The sequence below is a fragment of the Aspergillus alliaceus genome (assembly GCF_009176365.1).
Source record: "Aspergillus alliaceus strain CBS 536.65 unplaced genomic scaffold BDW43scaffold_15, whole genome shotgun sequence".
Classification (NCBI taxonomy): Eukaryota; Fungi; Ascomycota; class Eurotiomycetes; order Eurotiales; family Aspergillaceae; genus Aspergillus; species Aspergillus alliaceus.
Genome location: NW_022474698.1, coordinates 411,043 through 435,035, shown reverse-complemented (window position 1 = coordinate 435,035; position 23,993 = coordinate 411,043). Strand labels below are relative to the sequence as shown.

The 23,993-nt window shown below is 47.1% G+C and overlaps 6 protein-coding genes across 6 annotated transcripts; 3 read left to right on the top strand and 3 right to left on the bottom strand.

Moving 5' to 3' along the window:
* Positions 1-504: 504 nt before the first annotated feature.
* On the bottom strand, positions 505-2,549 carry BDW43DRAFT_53521 (putative lysophospholipase). The gene is made up of 3 exons (XM_032050212.1): positions 1,463-2,549; positions 1,050-1,414; positions 505-995 (listed from the first exon to the last, which is right to left on the bottom strand). The coding sequence occupies exons 1-3, from the start codon at positions 2,442-2,444 to the stop codon at positions 672-674; spliced, it is 1,671 nt and encodes a 556-aa protein (XP_031901603.1). The 5' UTR covers positions 2,445-2,549; the 3' UTR covers positions 505-671.
* A 1,050-nt stretch (positions 2,550-3,599) lies between these two features.
* On the bottom strand, positions 3,600-5,575 carry BDW43DRAFT_53473 (putative choline transport protein Ctr). The gene is made up of 3 exons (XM_032050210.1): positions 4,914-5,575; positions 3,906-4,843; positions 3,600-3,846 (listed from the first exon to the last, which is right to left on the bottom strand). The coding sequence occupies exons 1-3, from the start codon at positions 5,408-5,410 to the stop codon at positions 3,719-3,721; spliced, it is 1,563 nt and encodes a 520-aa protein (XP_031901602.1). The 5' UTR covers positions 5,411-5,575; the 3' UTR covers positions 3,600-3,718.
* Positions 5,576-13,390: 7,815 nt separating this feature from the next.
* Positions 13,391-15,213, top strand: BDW43DRAFT_318709 (DUF1996 domain-containing protein; the record flags this gene model as incomplete). Its single annotated transcript, XM_032048743.1, has 3 exons — positions 13,391-13,568; positions 13,621-13,777; positions 13,839-15,213. The coding sequence occupies 3 exons, from the start codon at positions 13,391-13,393 to the stop codon at positions 14,989-14,991; spliced, it is 1,488 nt and encodes a 495-aa protein (XP_031901601.1). The 3' UTR covers positions 14,992-15,213.
* Positions 15,214-19,159: 3,946 nt separating this feature from the next.
* BDW43DRAFT_310022 (uncharacterized protein) lies at positions 19,160-19,745 on the top strand (the record flags this gene model as incomplete). The annotated part of the gene is made up of 4 exons (XM_032046819.1): positions 19,160-19,190; positions 19,238-19,386; positions 19,443-19,608; positions 19,669-19,745. The coding sequence occupies 4 exons, from the start codon at positions 19,160-19,162 to the stop codon at positions 19,743-19,745; spliced, it is 423 nt and encodes a 140-aa protein (XP_031901600.1).
* Positions 19,746-20,926: 1,181 nt separating this feature from the next.
* Positions 20,927-21,262, top strand: BDW43DRAFT_53433 (uncharacterized protein). Its single transcript, XM_032050209.1, has one exon. The coding sequence runs from the start codon at positions 20,965-20,967 to the stop codon at positions 21,229-21,231; it is 267 nt and encodes an 88-aa protein (XP_031901599.1). The 5' UTR covers positions 20,927-20,964; the 3' UTR covers positions 21,232-21,262.
* On the bottom strand, positions 21,263-23,561 carry BDW43DRAFT_53432 (LCCL domain-containing protein). Its single transcript, XM_032050208.1, has 2 exons — positions 22,948-23,561; positions 21,263-22,878 (listed from the first exon to the last, which is right to left on the bottom strand). Exons 1-2 carry the CDS (start codon positions 23,406-23,408, stop codon positions 21,294-21,296), a joined length of 2,046 nt encoding a protein of 681 aa, XP_031901598.1. The 5' UTR covers positions 23,409-23,561; the 3' UTR covers positions 21,263-21,293.
* Between the last annotated feature and the right edge of the window lie 432 nt (positions 23,562-23,993).

The following is a 23,993-nucleotide window of genomic DNA, read 5'->3' as shown; positions in this document are numbered from 1 at the left end:
ACGATGCCAAGACCCCATCAGTAGTAGCACTGGTTTACAGACGTACTTCTAGTAAGTACTCTGTAGTCTGTACTGTACTCCGTACCTTCAGTAATTACAGGTATAGCATAGATAGACACATGACCCCGTCGATTTGTCTATGAAGAAGTACATACATACGCTGTGGCTTGGTCAATAATCAAGTCGCTCAGCTACTTTCTCACTAAGCCTGGCTGCAATTATTACCTGCCTTATAGGGTATAAGATAAGCTGCTGAGCCGAATCGGAGTGAGCGCCATAACCCCCCGCGCATGTATTGGTTCCGAGCCCTGATGCGTGCATTGCTTTTGCATGCGGGCGCAGCCTTTGCGCTCACACTAGTTTTCTCCGCGAATGTCGATAGAGTAACATGGTGACCCAACCAGACCACCTGACCTCTACGTGTGAAATCTATTAAGGAGAAACCCGGGGGGAGCGTTATATGTGATATGATCCGGGTTTGGAGCCGTCTTTGTTTGGAAATGTTTCTTCTTATCTCAGACTAGTGCTTATCATGTACTCTATTTTATTTTTAATCTAGGAACTTAATCCCCCTCGGGCATCAATCGGGTTAGTGATGAAGGGTGTTTCGCATTTATCGAGCTGAATCCAGCATGTCATCTCGTGATCGGTCGCATCGCTTCCTTGTTTAATCACGGCGCTGATCCGGCCATCACTCGCTCCGCGAGTCTCTCCTCTCCTGCTTCTTCCATTTCGCGTTCACTGACCTCCCGCGGTCCAATCCCGGCCAATCCCCAGACTCCCGGTCTCCGGCGCGCCAGTAATTGTGCCGCGGTCCGTTCATCCGAATGCAAATGCGCGCCCGACTTGCGCAGTAAGATGACATGCTCCGATAAGCCTGCGTTGGCGGCCAGGAACAGTGGTGTGCGGTTGTTGCGATTCCGGATGTGGACCGAACCACCCTGCATCAGCAGGAAACGGAGCATTGGGAGAGATGGCGACGTCGCGGCAAGATGCTGCAGTACTTTGTTAGCGAACGAGGAACAAAAGATGAGGACAGGGTATCTCACGATCGGAGTGTTGCCAGAATAATCGGATTCGTTCAAAAGATAATGATGTTCCAACTTCAGGATCTCTTCGACCCTCTTGAGGTCACCCTGGGCAATGGCATAACCAAGAATGGTAAGGGCCTGGACACGCTCAGTGAGGGCGCCGTCCGGATGACGGAAAACAGGTTGCGACACTTCCGTCAGTTCTCCTCGAAGTGATTTCGACATATCTCGCGCCACGGATTCTGGAGTTGCGTTTGGCAGACCGAGGAGATACGCCAGTTTGGTCAAGGCGGCTTCCGTAGTTAAGTCGAGACCTGCAACGACACCAGCCCGAGAAAGACTCATACCGGTTGCGTATACCGGGCTCACGCTGCCAGTCAAACCTGTGCAAAGTCAGAATTGGCGATCCACGGCGTAGCTAGGTACCTTACATTGTGTGACATTGACGATAACAATCCCTCGCTTGATAGCGTCCGCGACTACTTTGATCAAAGCGTTATCCTGACCGTGCGGCGCATTGCCAGCCCCAAAGGTCTCTAAAACTAATCCACGGAGCCCTTCCAATCTCAACACTGCGTCAATCATCTCTGGCTTGATACCAGGGAATATACGGAGACAGGCGACATGAGTGGTATCTAAATTAGTCTGAATGCTGAAATGTTCGAGGCCCTTTGGCCGATTGACCAACTCCCAGTTGACGTTGGTACGCATGGAAGTCGTTATTGCCAGTGGAGCGCAATTCGGAGAATCGAATGCGGCAAAGTCACTCGCTGCCACCTTGCTCGACCGGTTGCCACGGAACAGTCTGTTGTTGAAGTACAGACAGACTTCTGGGATCATGAAGTGGCCAGCCACAACCAGTGATCCAAGCAGGTTGTCTGTTGCGTCATTCTGAAGCTCCAACATTGGAGCCTGAGATCCCGTAAGGACTACGGTTTTTCCAAGATTTTGCAGCATGAAGCTGAGTGCTGAGCAAGTGTACGCCAAGCTATCTGTACCATGAAGGATAACAAAAGCGTCAAAAAGAGTGTAGTTCCTTTCGACGGTTCGCGCAATTTCCGCCCAGCCTTTGGCATCGATAGAGCTGCTGTCCAACAACTCTTCAAATTCAAATACCGTGTACCTTACTCGGCGGCCGTATGCAGTCTGCGGCGTGCGTAAACTAGGATGGCCCTTAGTCTGGCCTGCATTATCGACGACAACGTCCATCATTGTCGGAAGAGAGCAATCGTTAAAGGTAGGTACACGAGCCAGGCATTGTTCTTGGAATCCTCTCGCTGGTACAAATCCTGACGGCGATGGTCGCATGCAGATGGTACCTCCGGTCATTATGATAAGGACCCTTGATTCCGGGATCTGTGGTTCTGACTCTTGTTCAGCCATCTCAGGTATGGTGTCGCCCATGATTGCCATGAAGAAAATAGGAACACTTCGAGAGAACCGATCCCTTGGCCACCCTACAACAATGTGCAGAACAATACACAAGCCGACAACTGGCTAGAATAATAGAACAGTGACAAAACTGCACACTTGTTCCTCTTCTTTAATATTTCTAGATGCGTGCAATGTGTCCCAACGAGTTCTGATAGTAAGCCTCGTCAGCAAACAGATAAGCCACTGGACGTGGGGCAATGACCTTGCGAGCTGAAACGGGTGTTTTTATAAGTATCAAATGAGATGCTGCGGAGAAATCGAATCCATACGATGGTATTTACTGCTTCTTCTACCCCAACGCATCAAAGGTTCGAATTGGAGAAGGAGAACTCCGATCAACGGCTCTCTAGTATTCTATTACGTACATGCACACAGGATTTGGTGGGTGGCCTCAAGTCCTGAAAATGTTAGGGTGAGAAAACTTCGGGCGCACACAAGGACTAATTCTAACTGGTGGACCACGCACGGAGTCCCGTCAACTTAAACACTCTGAACCCCACACAGGGAGAGGTCTTGTTTCTTTTTGTATTTTTTTTTTTTTTCCTGAGACAGGTAGCGAGCAAATTCGAGAAAGAAAGCCTGGATCATGGATAGTGATATAATTTAATCTCCCTAAAGCGCTAAGTGTAATCCACAAATCGCGCACTTTGTGTGTTGGGGATTCGAAGATAGGATTATATATATAGTCTGTGGATTCGGTGTGAGGAAAAGAAATATCGTCATATCATGCAATTCCATGCTATGGTCAAGATTTTCAGGGAGTGATTCCACCCATGTTGATCGTATGACTTCTATGAGATATCGTTGTTGAAGCAAGTTACAAGGTTATATAAAGGATGCCAATGTTCGAGAAGTTTACTCGGCCAGAAGAGGCATAGCCAGAGCAGTCACATGGCACACTAATACTCCCATCATTTGGAAATTCCTGTTAAAAAGAAATCCAATAATGACTACGGGGAAGAATGTGATATTGAACTTTCTTGAAATTTTTTTTTACATTTTTATTTCAAGGTAATCTCATCAGCGCATTAAGCCGAGGGGTATCGCCGTCTATGTACAACTTCCGACTTCCAATGAAGTTTCTCTTTTCTTCTCGAGCAATGATCTTCTCGCTGGCATTGTCAAAACGCGCTCGCTTCACTGTGACCGAATCATTCATAACTGATGGGAAAACGCTTTCAAATCACAAAAAATAATATATGTTCAGAATAGAGGAATGAAGAAGCGAAGTGCGGGACAATCAATGTCCGCCTTTACTCGGATGCACTGTCACCTTCGACGCAGCTGACACTGCCTTTGTACGAACGTCTGCCTCGAGCGAACCAGTCGCACAGGACAATGAAGACCACGACACCGTATACAGCTGAGACATAGTTCATGTCTATAAGGAATGTTAGTGGAAACGTCAGATAGGATCGGTTACTAATGAGAAAAACTTACTGCCTGTGTGCACCGGCATCGTTGATGGGAAGGAGTACATAACGAGACAGAAAGCGGTCCACGCGATGGTAACGATGTTGCAGAAGAGACCCCACTTTCCAAGCCAGAAAGGACCGTGCTTAATGTTATTACGACCGCGATACCAGAGGCAAAGGATGGGGCACGAATACGATATGTACAACAGAGTGATGCACGCGGTCACCATACTGTTGAAAGCCGTGGAGGAACCGAGGTAGAGCAGTCCGAGGACGCCAACAATAAAGCAGCTGACATTGTGGGCGTGCAACGGCACATCGAGGGTATGATTGACCTGAGAGAGCCACTTATGTCCGGGGATACCACGGTCACGAGCAAACGCCCAGCAGAGGCGAGACTGCCAGGTGTGACACGCAATCAGACATCCCATTCCAGTGACCAGCAACAATGTCTCTAAGACAATGGCGCCGGGCACATTGTCAAGTGCTTGATAGTAAAGCTCCAGGATAGGGACTCCGGTGGCTGTGTTGAGGAGCTTGTTCAGGTCACTAAGACTGAAGAACATGGAGATACAGTAGAACCAGGCCGTGGTGAAACCAATAGCAACTGTGGACATAATAGCAATGGGGATGTTTCTCTCGGGCTGTGGCACTTCCTCTGCAAGATGAGTCGCCGAGTCCAAGCAGGCAAAAATCCAGTTGGGATTGATCAGGCCAACGATGAATGCCATGCCGTCTGACTCCCATCCAGTCGAGTTGACGAAATGACCAAACACATATGCTCCACTGGCATGAGTCTTGGCGCAGGCAGGCACAGTGACCAGGATCACGAAAAAGGAAAGCAGCGAAATGTATAACGTGACCTTTGCAACTGCCGGCAGAGATTTGCCCCAGCAGTTGAAGAGGTAACAAAAGAAGTTTATGAGCTGATATGCCACCACAGTATGCCATGGCTTTGGAACACTATTATATTGAGTCAGTATTGCACGCAACAATTTCAATGTTGGAGGAAGGGTCGGACTCCATAGCATACAATTCAGGATGGCCAAGTTGCCACATTCCTACTCCAGCGGATCCAAGGCTGAGTGCAACACTAGCACAGGCAAAAATGGCACCAGCATACCCGAACCAGCCGGTAAAGTAGGATGCAAAGCGGGCGTATTTCTTAGGCGCAAGTTCATTGGCCCAGAAATATTGCCCACCGGCATTGGGCATGGCGCTGGCCAGTTCTGACAGTGAGGCACCCACACAAGTTGAAATGAAACCAATCCAGATCAACCCGTAGACGATGAGGACTGTTCCACCAGAACTGATACCGGTGATCAATGATGCGGAGATACCGAACCAGGAGTTGGACATACAGAACGCAATGCCAATAAGCGAGATAATTGAGAAGTTGCGCTGCAAATCCTGGGTATAACCCATCTCGGCCAGCCTGAGTGCGTCAGAATCATCATTTCCTGACGCATTCTCACTGCTGGATCCTGGCTTCACCATACTCGGCTTCTTCTCTATGTCGAAGTCGGCCATTGTAGCGGGGAAAATGGATGTCAGTGTACGGAAATGGTGCAAAGGGCAACACAGGGTTCGAACGGGGGATAGCGAGCCGGGCTGCCGTGTTGCAAGAATACCGCGTGGGAATGCCTAGATCAAATGGTCGAACTGCGACCACTATTGCATACGGGCTTACGGTTTTGCTCCGGGGTTAGGTCAATGTGGTAACGGTGTTGCTGCTGGACAGATTGGATGTTGCTAGGGTTACTTCGGGTCCGGAACGGGTTCTGGCGATGTTGTTGCTAGTCAGATTGGCTGCTGTTGGCACACTTTCCGCGAGTCCAAATGTCGCGAATGGGTTGTCGAAATGGTCGTCGGATCTGAGAAACGGTTGGGTGTTGTCGCGCACGGAGAGATGACTGCACCTATCGATACGGCGATACAAGATACGGAACAGCCGAAGCGATCAGTATTACAGAACTCAATCTGTTTTTTCTCCTTGCTTGTTCACTCGAGCTATCAACAAAGCGGAAAGGCGTAAGACATAGACTGGGGTCTTGGTGTCGGATACGGCCCAACGCAGAAAGAAACAAATACCTCAGCTGCAGGTGCAAGAAAAGGTGTTTGCGGAAGGTAGAGGGAAGGGGAGAATATGAGAAGGAGAAAGTGATATGAAATTGGTAAAAGACTGGGCACCGTGGGACGGGTAAAAGTGAGTATTTAAGATATCTATCTACTCGCTGCGTTTCTTTCTCTTTTTTTCAAAAAAAAAAAAAAAAAAAAAAAAAAGGAAACGAAATTTAAACCCTATCTCTCCCTCATTGCAGCCTTCCTTGTCGCCTCCACTTTTGATTTAATTAGTTCTCCAGAGGTCCGAAAAGTTCCCCATCTTTTACTTCTCTTGGCTCCATCTTTTGTGGAAGAACTAACTGCAGCGGACAAAATGATAGGCGCAAGGTCAAATCTCTCGGTTCCGATTTGCCTCCACTCACCAGCATATCGTCATACGAGGGGCTGTAACCGCAGATGGCTGGGCAGTAAGTCCACAACTAATCTAGTGCCATTCTGTTTTTGAGTCTCTTGTGGCGGGTTTGAAAGGTGAGGCACTATTTCGGCTGTGTCACTGGTGTGAGGGCTAGTGGGAGCCTTGGTTACATAGTCGAGTTTTCCACAATGGTTGGTTGATCTTTACTACAGACGGTGGTTTTGCTGCTCCACTTAGGCCCTAGAGGTCCCGCTGAAAATTTTGAACCTCTAACTGCTTTTACTTTGATTCCTGTTTTTTTCTTCTTGTCTGTCTCTTTCCCATCAAACGTCATTTCATTTTGGATGTGTTTGCGTAAGGAGTAGTTTTCCGCTGTCTAGTTTGGACCGGCTCGGAACCTCAAACTTCATCGGCCCGTCCGACATCTTCTAGAAAACTAGTCCGGCAGCAGGGATTCTTGCAAAATTGTACGCCTTATAAATACTTGATGTATTCATTATACGGAATTCAAGTTTCTTTATTTTCTTTATTGTTCCCAGACTAATACTATCTAATGTTATCCAGACCTACTGAGGGTTACTTAGGGAAGGTCCTCCGTTTACGTTGGTCGTCCCGAACTTTTCTCCAGTCTCGTGCAGTTGCTAGTTAGTCCATTTGTTTAGTAACATCCACGACCGGCACCAGTGGAGCTCTTTTTTATGTGAGGTTCTGATTCGCACGTCATGTCAAGATGAGAAACACTCGACTAAAAGACCACTTCACCGGTCCGCGTTTGAAACTCGAGGCATTTTATCCTCGGTCGAATGGGTTAAAAGCATGCCCAGCAACTCAACCGCTTTCTTAATACCGTGTGTCCTATGGTGTATTCGTCTTTATTGCTACTGTTCTCGGACCGAGCACAACTGTATCTTACTACGCAGTCATACACCATAACTACTCTGTATAAACCTATTCCGGTCGATTTAGGGGGCCTCCTAATTAATTACGGAATCTTCCCGCGCCTAAGCAGAGCTTGGCTCTACGCCGCCAACATTCTCACCCCAGGCAGCAACCTTTTCCATTTAGAGAAATTCAATGCTTGGGAGTTTCCGCTAGCTGTTTTTTGTCATATCCATCGCCGATCCTTGCTGCAAATCCTCGGATGGTCAAATCTTTCACCACCGACAGGTTGTTAAGGTTTGTACATTTGATGTAATTTCTTCGGTCAAAAGCTGTGATAAACCATGAGTGGTAAGAAATATACAAAACTGTAGCCTGATGCCATGCTAGTGTAACTACGTAGAGCGCTCAGTGTAGCGGAACAGAACTTTTATGCATCTTGTACTTACATCGGAAGCAAGTAATAAATTTGTGTACGTAATTGAATAGCCTCAGATCCGTGTATCATCAGCATGGCAGCCACAAAGCTTGGAATCTCATCCCCAATCGGGACTAGCGTTTATGGATAATAGAATGAGATCCTAGTACTGTTCAGTGTTAGTGGCGCAGAACACGGAGCCGCGGGCAGGTAAGCGTCCGACTCCGCACGGTCTGAAAATTACAGTGCAATCTCAGGTAACTTAGCACAATCCCCTTACACACAGTAATGGAAAAAGATCAAGGGTTACTTACTCTATGTGTACGGAGTACTCTGTACAGTACATCCAAATGCTATCCCGTATCCGTTTATCAATATTCAAAACTCCAATGTTAATTTGTCATACAAACCTCAATGGAGATATCTATAGCACCACATACTCACGTACCGTCGTACATAGAAATGCATACACAAGAAACACTACGTAAGTTGCTTATTCTACCCCAAATTGTAATAATCACAATACCCCATGTATTCTCCTCCATCTACATAAACCTAGACTCGTCTTATCAGATATGCCACGCGACTCACTACGCCGTATTCTGAAGAGAAACACAGTCACACCATATCCAACCAGTCACCGTACAACAATTGCCATACTAGTAGGTCACTGTATTGAAACTTAACCACAATTAGAACATACTACTAGTGCCACCGCCTAGAACTTTCATCGACAATTATCTATATTCGAACATCATTAGAAGATACCTACTGAACCCCTTGTTCATAACAAACAAGGGAAACGTTTGCTATCTCCAGAAATATCTACGATATCGCAGCCTATCATCCCGCAGGAGGGACATATTTACTCTTTTAGGGTAACCACTTGAGTTTACAGGCTAAGTCTGCAATCAACTACGTAGAACCGAGTGCGCGTGAGAATCATCAATCCTATTGTCTTGGCCGCGGGATTCTACGCCAATGGAATAATTTCAAAGGATGCTGACCTACGCCGGCTTCTAGTTCGTGTGACCTTGACTATGATAAGCTTCCATAGGTTATTGCCTGTTATGGATGATTTGGGTTGATCGGTATTAGCTCGTTTATCCCGTCATCTTCTACTCGTGACAAAGTACCCATGGGGTTGAAACAAGGCCAATAACGGGGTAGTGTGGCTTAGGGATTTTCCGGGGTACTTTGCTACTTTGGAATTGTCGCCTTGGTTTAATTGAACGCGTCAGTCCGGTTCTTCCTGTCGAGTTTGATAAGGGGTTATATTCCCCCGAAAGGTAATCTTTTTCCACCGGATAGAGCGGAGTTGATGAAGAGTTAGATTGAGGTGTAGATAGGGCTTCATTGATTCATCCGGGCTCTCCAAGGAGTGCATCCGATTGCAAGGAGACGGTAGGTGGCGAATGGTTATCGCCTTGTTTTGATCATGCTATATTTTGGTCTCCCTCTGTGATTCAACTAAGTCATGATAAAATATCCAAGCGATGCTGATAGCCCATGTGTTCCCTTTCCACGAGTTCAGTTAGAGTATATATCTTGTCCCATTCGCATCTTTTTCCCCTTCAGAGAGGCATGCCTCTCCCTTGACCATGCCATTTCTTAACTTCCCTTAAACCGAGCGACATACGATAAGGCTTATAAAGGGTAGTTTTCTTTCCCTACATCTTAATCATTCGATACTGCGTTTCATTCCCGTTGTCGGTCTATCAATTGTGCATGTCGAATGTAGGATGGTTCTATAGTGACAACGGAGTTGCATTAGGATTGAAGGCCTGAACTTTTCCTACTGTTTTGTTCAGTGGAAAATACGTGTACTCATTATGTATCCTTTACATTTTGGATAGAGGATCATGGACATCTTCCACTCTCATCATTTATTCACGGAGAGCACTATTGGCAGCAATCTCCCTTTATTGGATAGAGCATGAGTGGAGGGCATCTAGCTCATTGTATAAGCAATATGTTCATGCAACACTTTAGCTGCTACGTTGTCAGAAAACACCTAGAATACCGAACTCGAGGCTCAGCACTGCTGGCATACAAATCCTCATAAAGTGTCACAATCCAGCTGGTAGGCAGACACCGTGACAAAAATCCGAGTTAGTGATGGGATTACCATGATATATCCTGTTGACGCTTCCAACCATGGTAAGCCGCATGGCGATACTACCAGACGTGTTGTATGTCAAAAGCTCCTTGCAAAGCTATGTGGTTTTCTATACTGACTCGTCTATATGTAAGATCCTCGCTATTTGATTATTCCTGGTAGCCAATTCGCTTGCCTTGTCAGACCTCCAAACCAAGGTGTTACAGAACATATTTCCTCTTAAAGCGCTCTAGAAATGGAAACCAGACTGCCTCTCAGCATTATGAGCCCCAGCTCATAGGTAGGGTTTTGTTGGAGTGAGGGATGGACATGGCTTACAGGGCAAGCTTACTAGCCCAACCGCCAATTGGTGTTGGGCGAATGGCAGACATGCTGACTGTTTCCTATAAATAGGTCTATCAATGGTCCCTGGGCCCCTCCCTCCCTCGGCCTTTAACACTTGAGTGCAATACATCCAACTTTTTTTTTTTTTTTTTAGAAAAAAAAAAAATTCTGTTTTATATGCAAATATATCCAGCTATAAGGGCACAAAACGCGCGATCTTGCCTTGCGTACTATCCCAAAGACCCAATATTGTCCGTGAGAAGTGAGAAGTAGTCGGTTTCGAGGAGATATGTACCTGCAAGCTCCGGGGGAATGCTGTGGCATTTGTGGTCATACAGGATGTGCTGTTAGGTGGCGGTCTCTGTTCTTGAAATGAGACAGTATGTAGTGCTACGTTTGTATGGGGCGTTCACTATACTTTAGACACGACGTCGCCTTTTTTGAGATTATCTGTGGGCTTATATCTATCGAATGGCAAGGTCTTTGGATGATAATCCGGGATCTGAATAAGTTTACGCCACGAGAAGAGATGTTATTCCTAATTTTAGTCGAGGTGTGTGAATATCATAGAATCTTACTAGATAAATATAAGTAATATTCCCGCCTAGAGTCTTTTTAGTTGCGATATGCATGGAGACGGCCGGTATTCTTCGGTCAATTTAACTAGTCTTCAATAAGATGCCATGCAATAAGATGCCATGTTATTCTTCGAATTGTTTCTTAAGATCAGCTGAAGTGAAACCTGTACCACAGCTCGGGCGGGTGCCTAATGAGCGCCCCAGGCCACGATCTCCTGTGCCAGTCGGCAGATCTGCCCTGTTGTACGTTAGGTTCATCGTCTAGTACTCCATACTTCCTCATTAATATAATTTATCAGAAGCACAACAGAAGATCTGTGGAACCTTTAGGGGTGAGATCTGGCTCTGAATTGTCCCTAGTCATCGAAATACTAGATGTTGCTTGGCATCCATGCCACTGAACATGAATGCAAGTTTCTATTTCTATTTCTCGACATGGTCCACAGTTCGTCCGATTCTGAAACGACAGTCGCTAGCTATCGGGGAAGCGCCTACCCGCTCTTGTCTCAGCGACCGTGAGACACTCCAGGATATCTATGCTCGCCCTATCCTGCAGAAAGCAGATGACTCGTGTGACATATGAGTATGTATGGAAACCTCTTCGTCCGGGCCTACCCAGGGCATACTCACCAATATCACACATTTATGAGTGCGGCTAAGGCTCGTGTCCGTATGATGTCACGTTTCAACCTCTCATCCCGCAATTTGCGACTGACCCAAACAGGCAACCAACTAACGCCTTTAGCGTCTCACTAGTCAGGAACAGGACCCGGTAACGGCCAATCTCCTGCGCCAACCCTGTTTCCGTTCCCTTCTCATTCGTGAGCCAAATCCCCCGATGAAACCACAAACTTTCGTTTCATGTCAATCCGCACCATCGTTCTCCCTGCTTTACCATAGGGCCAGCGCCCGATATGGTACTCCGAATGGTTGAATTGACCACTCCCGTTCTCGCGAACGACGGAGTACTGGCATTACCCCTGGAGATCAATAATATCAAAGGATGGGGCAAAGTGGAGGTCTATGGACACCGTCGGGCACTGCCTCTCTTGGGCGCTGGCTAGCTGAGGAAGCGAACGACGTTCACGTTTCTAAGTGGATGTCGCATCGCCCGCACGAGACAGCGAAGAAAACCGCTTTAGTCTCCTATTAATTACAAGTGATTATGGTGAACCTCCAAGGGTTGTGATAGGGAGGCAGGGAATCAACTCCCTGACCCCCCCCGCGCTTGTAAGTTTGTTCTAAGTGGTTCCCGGTTGTTGGGGCTCCATCTGCAATATGATAGAGGATACACTAACTCTTGGGATGAAATTTCTATGAGATGATCTTGCTCCTTATCGATTAACCCCTCTCTGCAGAGATTGGTTCGGGTGATTATCATTCAATTTCCAGAAAACAAAATCTAATAGTACCATGACACCGGTTCTTAGCACCCTTAACGGCCTAGCAGACCTGGGTTCTCAAGTCTGATTATCTGGCGAAAAGACCAAGACTCAGAAATAGGTAACTACTAGTAGTAGACATTAGACAAGAAGGGGGAGAAAGAGGAATGAGATAGAATGTAATAAAATGAAGTAAGAACAACTTTTTTATTTAAAAAAAAAATATTAAAACAAAAAGGGCAACAACCATGCACTATCGCCATTGGTGATTTGGGGCAAATGAGAAGAACGGACAGACCACCTACTGTGAAGTCACTCCGCTATTTTTCTTCTACTATCGCTTTGTTTATTAAAGTCACTTACCTTTCTCCTTTATTCTATTCCCACCACATCATCAGACGGCGTTGACGTCCTTCCGCTCTTTAATTACCAAAGGATTGTATCCTTTCTGTCTGTCTTTCCCTTGTTATTTGCCTTCCTTTTTGTCGCCCCTTCTCCACAGTCTCTCATTTAAATCTATTGATTCGTGTCACTTTCGAAGGTGCGCTCGATCTCCCTGGGTTCTATCACTCATGGCTAATGAAGAACGAGGCCAGATTACCGAGTCAAAAGCCCTGGATTCCAGGTGGGATTCCAGCATATTTATCGGTGTTTTTCTCCATCAAGTATCAAGGAAACGATCGATCAACATCCACCCTAGTCAATCCTTACGGATCTCCAGAAAAGGGTATGTCTTACACATTCTCTCTCCCTCTTTCCATACTTGTTTTTTTTTTTTCCCTTCTGGCGCCCTACCTTTTCCACACCTGGCTTTCGTTCCAATTCCCCAGCCCTAAGATGTCCTCGTGTAATGAATCCCGGCGGCGCGTAAAGAGAGGCTGAGCGCCGACGATGCAAGGGTAGTCAATTCTTTGCCCCTTGCGTCAGCAACCAGCCACTGATGTTGAAGAGCTGTGATGTCAGAATTGGTCTTGGATTGGGTTCCTGGATTACTTATCCTCCTTTATTATATGTGGAGCCAGTTCAGAAGGGTTGGAGTTATGTCTGGACTTGCTTTACCACTATCCCACTGTCGTTATTGTTGATGATGCCGCTCTTATACCATATTCCAATGCCCGCCGTTGCGCCAACACTATACTACTGAGTAGTAGCCAGCGGCGCCAGGCCTCGTCGTTCCCGTCTCATCCTTAGTTTGATTGTTCTAAATGATTCTTACTTATCGCTCTCAGTCTAGCCGATTACCTTGCTTGTGACAGCAGAAAGTCAATTGCCGCTCCTTTTGAAACCCACTCTTGTCGCTCTTTTTTTGAGATTGATCGACGTTCACAACCATGCGTCAGACAATGAGGCTTGACGTCGGCCTAGTGACGTGCCTGGCTGCCTTTTCGGGCCTGGCTGATGCCTTCTGGCGTCTCCCATGCCGTGGACGAGCTGGTCTGGCCCGGCTCGATCCCTTGATGGACCCCGGGAAGGATTCATACCATGTGCATGCAATTCACGGACCGGACAGTCAGTATACAGCCCTATCTTCACGGTTGTAAATCACGCTGACTTATGAAAGCCTTCTCCATGTCGTCTGATATGGTCTCCCTGAGGGACAGCAGCTGCACTTCGTGTGCAGTCACCCAGGACAGGTCGGCGTACTGGACTCCCGCACTGTACTTCGTGCACGAAAATGGTGATTCTGAACTTGTTCCGCAAGTGGGGGGCATGCTCGCGTACGTATATACTTTGCGCACAACCAGAAGGAGTTGCTGACACGATGTCCCACTCAAACAGCTACTACCTCCTTTACGGCGACAACGTGCAGGCATTCCCCGAAAACTTCAAAATGGTTGCGGGTGATACATACAAGCGCGACTTCAAGTGGCCTATTCCCGATCCTCCCACCTCCGAATGGACTGGCGAACAAGTATCCCAGGCTGCTCTTAGCCAGAAGGCCATCGGCTTCAACTGCTTGAACTATAACAAAGCGGCCGAACCCTCGCTCGGCCGACACTTCCTGCCCAACAAGACTTACCTTGACGAGCACTGTACCGATGGCGTTCGCTTTGAAATCATGTTCCCGTCTTGCTGGAATGGAAAGGATGCCGATTCAGATGATCACAAGTCGCATGTCGCCTACCCTTCCGCGGTGATGGATGGAACATGCCCCAAGGGCTACGATACTCGCGTTGTTTCCCTTTTCTACGAGACCATCTGGAATACTTACGCCTTCAAGGATAAGAAAGGCACATTCGTAATCTCCAACGGCGACCCAACTGGCTTCGGTTACCACGCGGACTTCATTCATGGCTGGGAGTCTGGAGTGCTGGAGAAAGCAGTGAAGAGATGTACCAATCTATCGGGCCGCGTTGAAGACTGCGATGTTTTCGACATCCAGAGCGAGGCTGATCAGAGGAAATGCAAACTCCGCGTTCCGGCCCTTTTGAAGAATGAAGATGTTTACTCTCACAAGGGTGGTATTCCTAACGACGTCGCTATTGAGTATGGACCCGCCTATGCGAGCCCTGTTTCTTATACCACCGCCACGTCCACTCAAGTTGCTCCTGGAGCTTCTGTGTCAGCTTCCGTGTCAGTGTCTATCGGGCTATCCATTGACTTGCCAGGCCTCGTAGCTGTCGAAACGTCGATTTCGACCAGCTCTACTACCACCCCAACATGGACAGCTACCCCAACCACTTCTTATATCGAAGGCGATGTTACTCAGGCCATAGTTTACGTCGAGCGGGAGGTTACCGTTCTGGTAGACGGTCAAGGCACTCCTCTTGCAACAGAGACAGGCGGCCTGGAAACCGTTTCCACTGTTACGTCAACCGTCCCCAGCGTCATTTCCACCGTTGTCACTACACCAACCGCACCCCCTGCCAAGCGCGACAGGCATGCACACCACCACGCTCATAGACATCATCGCCGTGGTCACAACCACTAAACAGGGGTTCTTGCGGCGGTTCAAATAACTAGCGATTGGCGGACGTGTGACAAAGCCCAAGGTTCCCCGATGGGCATTCTTCAACACGCCCTTCAATCCATCATTCAAGTATTGGTCTCGTGCTCTTAAGTATATACCTCGATCTGTCGACCCCAGCACGATCTCTATGTTTCGCTTCAAATCTTGCCCCAGGAGACTTCTCTTCTTTCGTTTATACTTTTTTTCACACAGTCCATGTCTTGTCCCAGTTTATTTGATTGTACATGCTACTCTTATCTGCTTCTTGTCCTTGAAGGAACAATCGAAGCAGAAGACATATTGTGTTCTTCTCTTGATGAGAGTCAGGATGGGACCTGTTACATAAAAACCAATGAATACGTTCTGGAGAAATCCAGACTGGCCACGCCTTTGTACGATTACACTTTACAAAATTACATTTTGCAAGCGGGAAGTATGTATGATACCTTGTAGCCTCGTTTCCTATCTTTCCTTTTTCCTTCTTTCTTCCCGAATGAATCAATAAAACGTATGAACCACACTAGCATAAGATGTACAACCTGTTCTCAGCCTAATCAACCCCTTAGAAAGATATAGCTCCCGTGAAAAAAACAGAATCAGATGAAAATGGAAATCAATACATCAAGGAGGACTCCATGATCACAACCCAACCAAGCAGCGGCCTTGGTGTGCTCTGTATCCATCACATAATCATCTTCACAACGCTGAGCAGCTTTTATCCTCTCTGCCATAATCCCATACCTCGTAGGACATAAAATATCCGTGTCATCCAAGCAAATTTAATAATATCAGTGCAAGAGTAGCCCCACAATTTACCTTGCTTAAATTTTTCTTATGGAAAGCCCTATTTGGGCGACAACATCCTATGACATGAATCTCTCAACTATGTGCCAAATAGTGGAGCATGGAACATCGACTGCCACGAAGCGGTTCTTCGCTCTAGTCAGACCGCCGTTTGTACGTCTGTTTTCTTGAAGAAAGCCAAGATCTGATAGCGTTCCCGAACTTGAAGCAGTCCAGTCCACTATGATACCTCCAGTTGGAGAATGGTGGTCCGACGATCGGTGCGCGTCGGCGCGGCACCTCCACTGCATTCAGTCAGTCAGCTGCATACTACCTTTTGGACCTGGAGGTCAACGCTCCTCGGGCCATCCTTCTGTATCGCCGGGGACTTGACATTACTGTCTCATGTGAAGTGGTTTGCTCGGACCTCATCCAACCTTGGATTTGAGGTAAGTTTATTCTCGGCCCTATATCTAAATCTGCCGAGTCTTCGCGACTTCAGCGTACGCTCTTAGCCTGGTATGCTGCGCGGGTTTGGTTCAGCTGTTGATATGGTCGTCCAGGTGGACGAGCAGCAGCGGCACGTCCGAGTGTTGGGATAAAGTCGAGACTGCGGCCATGGCGAACACTGACTCAGTACTCTGAGCCCTTCAGTGCGGTCGGTTTTCCCCCCGCGACCTCCATGTGAGGTAATCACAGGGAACTTCCTCTTGATAGACGAGTCTTTCTCAAGCTACCATTTGTATCCAAAGTCTCTGCACTCCAGTTAACACTGCGGACCCTGTGCATTAGTGCCAAGTAGTGCTAAGTCGTCTGAAAACTTGACATTCTCTGGTGGTCAATCGTAGAGTATCGGATTCTATAACTGGCTTATGATCGACCTGTATTCCTCGGAGTACGGGTTGGTAGGGTGGTTGCCATTTGGACTGTTGCATTCGTTCTCTTCATTAACTTCGGTCTCTTAGATAGGCTCGTTCGATTAGTGTACTTCGTTGACTTCGTTCAATTTGTTTGTTTTATTTATTTCAGCGGGCTCGTTCTCTATAACAGAAGAATAGCTGTTTACAGAGACTGTGGGACCAATGTTATATAACTATCACGATCCATTATGTGCGCTTCTGGTATGTTGACGTATATGCCCATCGTCCGAGCCAAGTGTAGAAACTTGGCAAGAGACCGGCCTCCCTTCCCCTTCTCTGGCGCGTAGTTCATAGCTTTCATGTTCCCGATGATGTAGAATCCGTTCTTTGCGCGGCTTAGGGCCACATATAAACTATCAGGCACCTGAGAAAGCCAATGATATTGGTGACAGCTATACTAAAATAGGACCGTCGGCACCTCTCCTCCTTGGAAGGCATCGGTGGTGTCGCGCTTGTATTCAAGCTGCGTGGTCCAAACAGACAACCATCCGGGCGATCCCAGTGGTAATAAATGGCTTGCCATTGTTAAGAAGTAAACGATAAGACGACAGAATCTTCTCATCTATTCTGGATGATGTCGTGGTCTTGGTGTTGCACAACGGGAGACAGATCGCCACACACGATGGGTGAGGGCAGGTGAGGTATCAGCCCCGTATACAGAGTAGAGAGTAGTAAAAAGAGACCTATAGTCAGCTAAAAGGCATATCTGATACAGTACAAGTTTAAAGAGGTTGGTAGGCTAACTAACCTCATTGGGATCCTTGGTAGTACCTTTAAAGGGCAACGCTATATGCCTGACGCCCCCAAGGAGTTGCAGCACTGCGGCCTGGGCATCACGCGGCTTCTATCATGCCCCAGTTCCTCATACAAATACCCCGTTGCTGTAAAGGGAAAAATTTTCTTTATGAGGTTTCAGGCTGCTCTGGTGAAGCGCTGTGTAAAGCTAATAAATTTCTTTGACACGCGAACAAGCAGTTTAGTGAGTTGCATACGCTGCGAGTATCTGGATTGATCGAGAACACAGCAGACTCGATAGGCCCGAGATTCTCGGCTCGCCACTGGCGATCAAGGATGTGTCGAAGGAAGGATGAAAGAGGTAATTGAGGAATACGTACCGGAGATTTTGGGGAACGGTGAACACGCCTTAAAGGAAAAGAAGACGACATTGCGAAATATCGAAGACTCACGAGCGCGTCAAGCGAGAACAAGCGAGTATAAATAATGCCAGAAGTACGCTTAGAACTAAGCGAACCTTTAATATGCGTAACTGCTTGCTTCGTCCTGCTACTGCAAAACAACTGTCAAGGCATTCGAGTGTATCAAACTTATCTCTCCCAAGAGAAGCAGAAAAGTACATAGCGCTTTGGTCTGGCCACTGCATAGTCTGCTTACCACTAGAAGACGCGAGTTCCAGATCAACCCCTTGACTTACTACGGAATGTCCGATGTAGGCAATAAATAGGGGAGCCTAAGGGCCATCGGAGGGGCTTGGTGTTTGTAAGTAGGAGAATGATTTGCATCACTACGGTGAACGCTGCTTCGGCAACCTCTCTAGCATAACCCCTACTATAAGGTCTGATCCAAATTAGATTTTGAAAGTGACCTCCTGGATTCAATCATTGTAGGCTGGAATTGGCTAATATAGGGAATCGCTCATGAAATATGTGTTTCTAAACTTTTCTAGATTTATTGGGCTCTTCTGTATTGAGCGCGTGTGGGGCCGCTGAAGTCTCCAGAGGAGTGTTGGTAATGTTGTGGATTGACGCTCGACCAGGTAAACTACAGAGGCTTTAGATACGGAGTAAGTTCCGTATAAGGATCTCCAATATGTTTAACTTATATATAAACTCTCAGGTTTACAGAAGGAATGAAGAAAAGAACAATCTTCCTTTGAACTACAACAGGTGAAAGTCATTTGCAACTTATCGTCAGGATGATATAGCTACGTAAATACTATGGTGCAATTATTTCCGCCTGGTTAGTCTTTCAAGTCACTCGTGAGCGAATAGAGTTGTATGTCAATCGCAACATTTACACCTTTATGCAATCATCCTGTCATATTAAGTCAAAGACGACAGGTTCTGGAATTGGATATGGCTCTGCAATCCCATGGTTTACTATCTAACTGCATAAGTCTTTAGCGTTACGATACCAACTGCTTGCATCATCTTCATAGTCTAGACTTATAGCTCAGGGCCTAGATCGGATATTTTAGAAGATAAGCTCAGGAAAGAAAGACTAAGGTGACATACAGATTACACTATCAGTGGGCCAGGATATCATGTCCGAATAAAGCTACTTGATGTTACTTTGTTTACCAGCACCTGATATGTCACTTGAGCTATAAATATGGGTAAGTATCCTCCCCAAAATCTATAAAAGTACCCTCAGCAGAGATCGTCGTCTAATACATCGGCAACTAGTTTCTCCAGCACTAATACCATACAATGGCAGCACGAACTGGAGAAGTCCGCGCCGGTGAGTATGGTGAAGGTCTCTTGGCCAACACTAGCTAACTCAACCAGGCTTCGTTGTCACTTTGGAACAGGAGGCGAAGGAGGATGGGCAGCCAACTGTCTTCAAAGCCACACAGATCCCATCCGTCAATTCACTGCCTATAGCTCCTCCTGTCAATGCCCACGATATTCATGATATTGATTTCTCCTTCGGGCCAGTCAAGGCATGTTGGATGCTCTCCTAACTGATCTCCTAAACTTACAGACTTTCCAGATAATCGGCTATATTAATACCAGCACTTTGGAGGTAGGTGTCCGGGTTGAGGTATTCGGTGCACATATCCTCAACCTTTACGGCAACCTCAAAGACGGCGTTGTTGGAAAGATTAATCTCTTCCTCGCGAAAGGAGAGATACGACTCTATTTAAAGAATAGAAATGGTACAGGCAATTCTAGATACCCTTTCTGTCTTGAAGTCAGTTTACTAATACACAGTACAGAAGTCTGGCTTCATTATGATGTTAGTGTGAAGTTTGATGGTCATTTCAAAGATGACATCAAACTTCTGACCATCTAAATGGAAAGAGTAAAGGAATATGTGAAAGGAAAGACTGCTGGTCTTTTATGTTGCAGTTTTAGGGCTTTGGCAGCTTTCTCTCCTTTAGAGATTGTCATTGCCATGATGTTCGCAGTGAAGCCAAATACATCTCAGAAGCAATTTTGAACAGTAATTGAATCCTTGTCAGCATTGGTGTTGTCGCCTTCATAAACAAACATAAAAAGATGTTTCTGGCTGTAAGGGGCATCTCTCTTCAAGGGTTTGTAAATACCGAACACAGGCTGGGTACTTAGAAGAGACAAGTGCCTCCTATATGATGATGTCGACAAGGAAATTTTGGCTTAAAATAAAAGATAAAATTAAGGAAGATAAGCCTTTCAAAAGCGACAAGGGAGTATTTATAGATGGGGAGCTGATCTGGGAGGGTATATTGGACGGAGAATGTGAGGAAGAGTTAGGGTTACAGGTGCGTGTAATCAGGATTGAACATATTCACGAAGTTTGGATTCACCTAGATACAAAGGGACTAACTCCCTCCGAAGAAGAAGAAAGAAAGAGAGAAAAGAAAAATGAGGAAATAAGCCACATATAGGAATTGGTTCGTGTACTAACAATTCCAAATGTCTGGCCTCTCTGAGCATTAGAGAATCTACGCTTTTGATCCCTCGGTGGCCGCACTAAGTTGCATAGGTAACTCCATTACACTATTTTCACCGGTTAAGTACCATGGATATGTTTTTTAACGGCAGGATGGAATATTGTCGAGTACAATTAAGGTATTTCTGGGGCATTTTATCCCGGAAAGAGTAGACCTATATTGAATATCAGAAGACATCCCGGCGATGTGCATGTAAATAGTCTACTAGACCCTGTGCCAAATATTCGTTCGTTATCTAGCACTCACACAGACTTTCCACCCCCTGTTTTCTTTTCTGTCCTTTCTGGAGCTAGAGTCTATAGAGCTGATATCCAAAGTCTTCAATCAAATTTCATAGATCCAGTTGGGCTTCGGTTGAGTCGTTAGTTGCCCTAATCACTGGTAATTCGAATGCCAGACCACCTGCCTATCCTTCGCTGACACTAGCCGCTTGAAACTCTTCACTACGCAAGTCGAATATCACGTCAGGTTACAGAATTGCGGCTTTTATCGACATCTGGCTGACAAAATGGCAGAAGTATTCTGCCGAGTACCTCAAGCACAAAGGTTCAAATCAAGGGTATACTCATCCGCTTTCGCATGTTCCTGGTCTTTCCCCTCTCCCCACCAGTGGCTCCAGCAGCTTGTCTAGCGTATCTTATGCTCATATGTCCAATACTGGGTGAATTTACATCGCATATGTCCTACACAACACTTTTAAATATCGATTTACTACCTCCCACTCTGTACGCGGGGTTGGTAGAATCACAATTCATCATTCATAATCGAACAGATAGTCTAAGTACAGATAACGCCTCATCATTCGCACCCCACACGCCCTCATATCCAATCATCCCGTTACAGTAGGGTATAGTGTAGTATAATCTTTCGTCTAAGGTCTGCACGTACAAAAAAGCAAAAAATCAAGTCTACTCTTTTGGCGGAGGGGGAGAAATCCACTGCCCGTCCTCCAACCATACACCGGCCCCGCCGTATTTCCCTGCTTCGGCTCCCTTCAAGAACGCAAAGCGGAAAAAGAGATCTTCGGGTTTACTGTCATCTTCATCATCCTCTAGGTCAAGACCGATCGTGTCACTTTCGATTGTTGGGCGGTGCTGGAGCTCTAGGCCATTGTGTCCGTGCCGATGCCAGGTAAATTCTCCATGCTTATCCTCATCCAGGTACCCGCGCCAGCGCTCGACATCGTTGACCAGGACCGAAATACCATCCACGCCCAGATCGGCCATGCGCTCTCTTTCCCACAGCGTGAATGTGATGTTGCCGTTTCCATGGTATGCTTCGTTGGACCCTGCGCCAGGGAGGGTGATATTAACCGTTCCGTCGGTGATGTTGGGGTAGGTACCTCCCCACCACCCGTGAGCTCCACCGGGCTGCTCACCCAGGGCGGCGGGCGTCTCGATGATCGAGGCGAAACCCCATCGAGCAATGCCGTTCATAAAGAGCCCAAGAAGCAACCCCTGGTAAATCAGCGAGGGCCGCGTAGGAAGCGCGGTGCCAGGCATAAGAAGGATTGCAAGGATGTAATGGTGAATTCGAAGACGGAGCCCAGGCAAGGGGAGTAATATCAGGAGAATGAGACCCATCGTGCAGTAGATCTTAAGGTAATGCGGCATGAGACCGCCCTGGCGGATCTGCCAGGCTTGGCTGAGAATAATGCAAATAACTGTCGGAATAACCATGGCTAGCGCCACTTTGGCTCCAGGCTGCCGCTGGATATCATGTGGGGTCAGACGTTCGAGAGGAATCAATCTTGCGAAAGTGTAGTTGTTCAGGGCACCGATAAACACAGGTGGCAAGTACAGGAATGTCTTTGTCATCTGATAGGTAGCCTCTGATAGTGGACCAAGTAGTGGCCGCGCGCAGTACCTGAACAAGACGAAGGCCACGAACGATGCTGGTAAGAGATTCGCAAGCAAGCTAGAAACGAGATCGGCAAAATGGGGTAACGACGGTGGATCCGACACCAGCCCAATCTGACAGAAAACCATGAAAAAGGTACTAAAGAAAAGAACAGGGGGTGACCGGCAGAGAAGCCACAAAGTCACTAGTGCGCCAACGGTAATACCCAAAAGCGGCCACCGCGGATCGTTGGGGCAAGTGTCTTGTGATGACCCTAGCGAAACGAAACTGAATGACTTAGGGAAGGTCGACGGAAAGCCAACCGAGCTAATTCCATTCTGCTTCGATGCAGGGAAGGAATGCGTCGCGCCTTCTAGCTTCATAACGCCGCAACCGCCAATGGTATTTGTGATGACACCTGCATGAATAGCGGCTTGGCAGACAAAGCTATCTGCCCGATAAACCGGTGATTCATCCGATCCGGGTTGTGATCCACCAACCACAAGGCCTCTGTAGCTGAAAGACTCATTGCCCACCATATGGGGTGAGAGCAGTTTAGCATCCTTGCAATTCGCGGGACAGCGGAAGGGTAGCGTCGCAGCCGTGAAGGGGCGGCAGTCGTTACCATTGAGACCGCACCCATTTCCATACTCCCTGTTAGAGCTTGGTTAGATCTGCCGACAGCAAAAGACGTCACGAGGCTGTTCCCAGGCAACAACTTACCAGAGAGTCGTTCTACAAGTGAGAGTCTGTGGCCGTCCAAAGCCCTCGATATAACCCGCCGAGCGCGAGTGGAGAAGAATAATGGACCAGGGCAAAAACCAGACGAGATAAAAGAGACAAAGTAAGGCGACCTTCTGCTTCCTTTTGGGAAAGACACGTTCCAGGTACCGGACCGGGAGTTCTTGGAAGCGAGGGAACAATGGCTTCAACAGAAGGTCATGTGGAGGATCCGGGCCTTTCACCCAGTTTGCAGTCGCTCGTGCGACTTTGCGAATAGGTAACGGTACCCAGCCCCATTTGAAGGACTTAGAAGACTCCCGTAGCCAGACGGGGATGTAAGAGACGCCGCTCTCTGCGTCCTGAGGTACGATGTCGGAAGCGTCGGGATCGTAGGAACGCTCCGAGTCTAGTAGCGGAGGGATATAAGCCCGAGAACCATCCTCGGGGCCTTCACCAAACATCTTATTGTGGTCTCTGGAGGCTATACAATAATCGGGCCAGCGATATGAAGTGAAGAAGAAGGTGCAGAAGCAGAAGCCCAAGCACGAGACCGGATAGGCAACCGCCGGAAGTGGGGGATGAACGGTGGAGTGACCGAGACAGGGACCGTCACCGCCAGAGTTCTAGACCGAGGATGAATAGGATGTCAATGTTCTATTTCACAACCAGCGGAAAGACATGACCATGGCCATTCCAGGAACTAATCAACGAGTAATGATTGGATCTGAATAAGGATAACCGGGTAACAATAATACTTTATGATATGAATGAAGAGGAAGGAAGAGAGAAAGGTTGAGAAGGAGAGAGTGTTGGACAATCATTCATTGGGTTCGACAAGTCAGCTGCTCCGGTGGCAATGCCGGCCAATCATCGACGATTATGTCAGCGCCTCCCTTCACGATTGTCAGGGGAGCCCTGTGGCAAAATTGCATTGCCATTGGAGCATTCATGAGGGGAATTAATCGGAGATTTCATGGTTGGGGAAAAAAAAGTCAATTTGAAAGTGGTTGTTGAAAAACTGTCAAGAGACAAGAGACAAGAAATGC

Bases quoted from the DNA above. Each gene is read 5' to 3' on its own strand.
- BDW43DRAFT_53521 (XM_032050212.1), bottom strand. From the start codon at position 2,444: ATGGCAATCATGGGCGACACCATACCTGAGATGGCTGAACAAGAGTCA. The intron at 1,415-1,462 runs GTAAGGTACCTA...GACTTTGCACAG, and splicing joins TATCGTCAATGTCACACAAT to GTTTGACTGGCAGCGTGAGC. The intron at 996-1,049 runs GTGAGATACCCT...AAAGTACTGCAG, and splicing joins ATTCTGGCAACACTCCGATC to CATCTTGCCGCGACGTCGCC.
- BDW43DRAFT_53473 (XM_032050210.1), bottom strand. From the start codon at position 5,410: ATGGCCGACTTCGACATAGAGAAGAAGCCGAGTATGGTGAAGCCAGGA. The intron at 4,844-4,913 runs GTATGCTATGGA...TCAATATAATAG, and splicing joins CAACTTGGCCATCCTGAATT to TGTTCCAAAGCCATGGCATA. The intron at 3,847-3,905 runs GTAAGTTTTTCT...CATTCCTTATAG, and splicing joins GATGCCGGTGCACACAGGCA to ACATGAACTATGTCTCAGCT.
- BDW43DRAFT_53433 (XM_032050209.1), top strand. From the start codon at position 20,965: ATGTTCCTGGTCTTTCCCCTCTCCCCACCAGTGGCTCCAGCAGCTTGT.
- BDW43DRAFT_53432 (XM_032050208.1), bottom strand. From the start codon at position 23,408: ATGTTTGGTGAAGGCCCCGAGGATGGTTCTCGGGCTTATATCCCTCCG. The intron at 22,879-22,947 runs GTAAGTTGTTGC...AAGCTCTAACAG, and splicing joins ACTTGTAGAACGACTCTCTG to GGAGTATGGAAATGGGTGCG.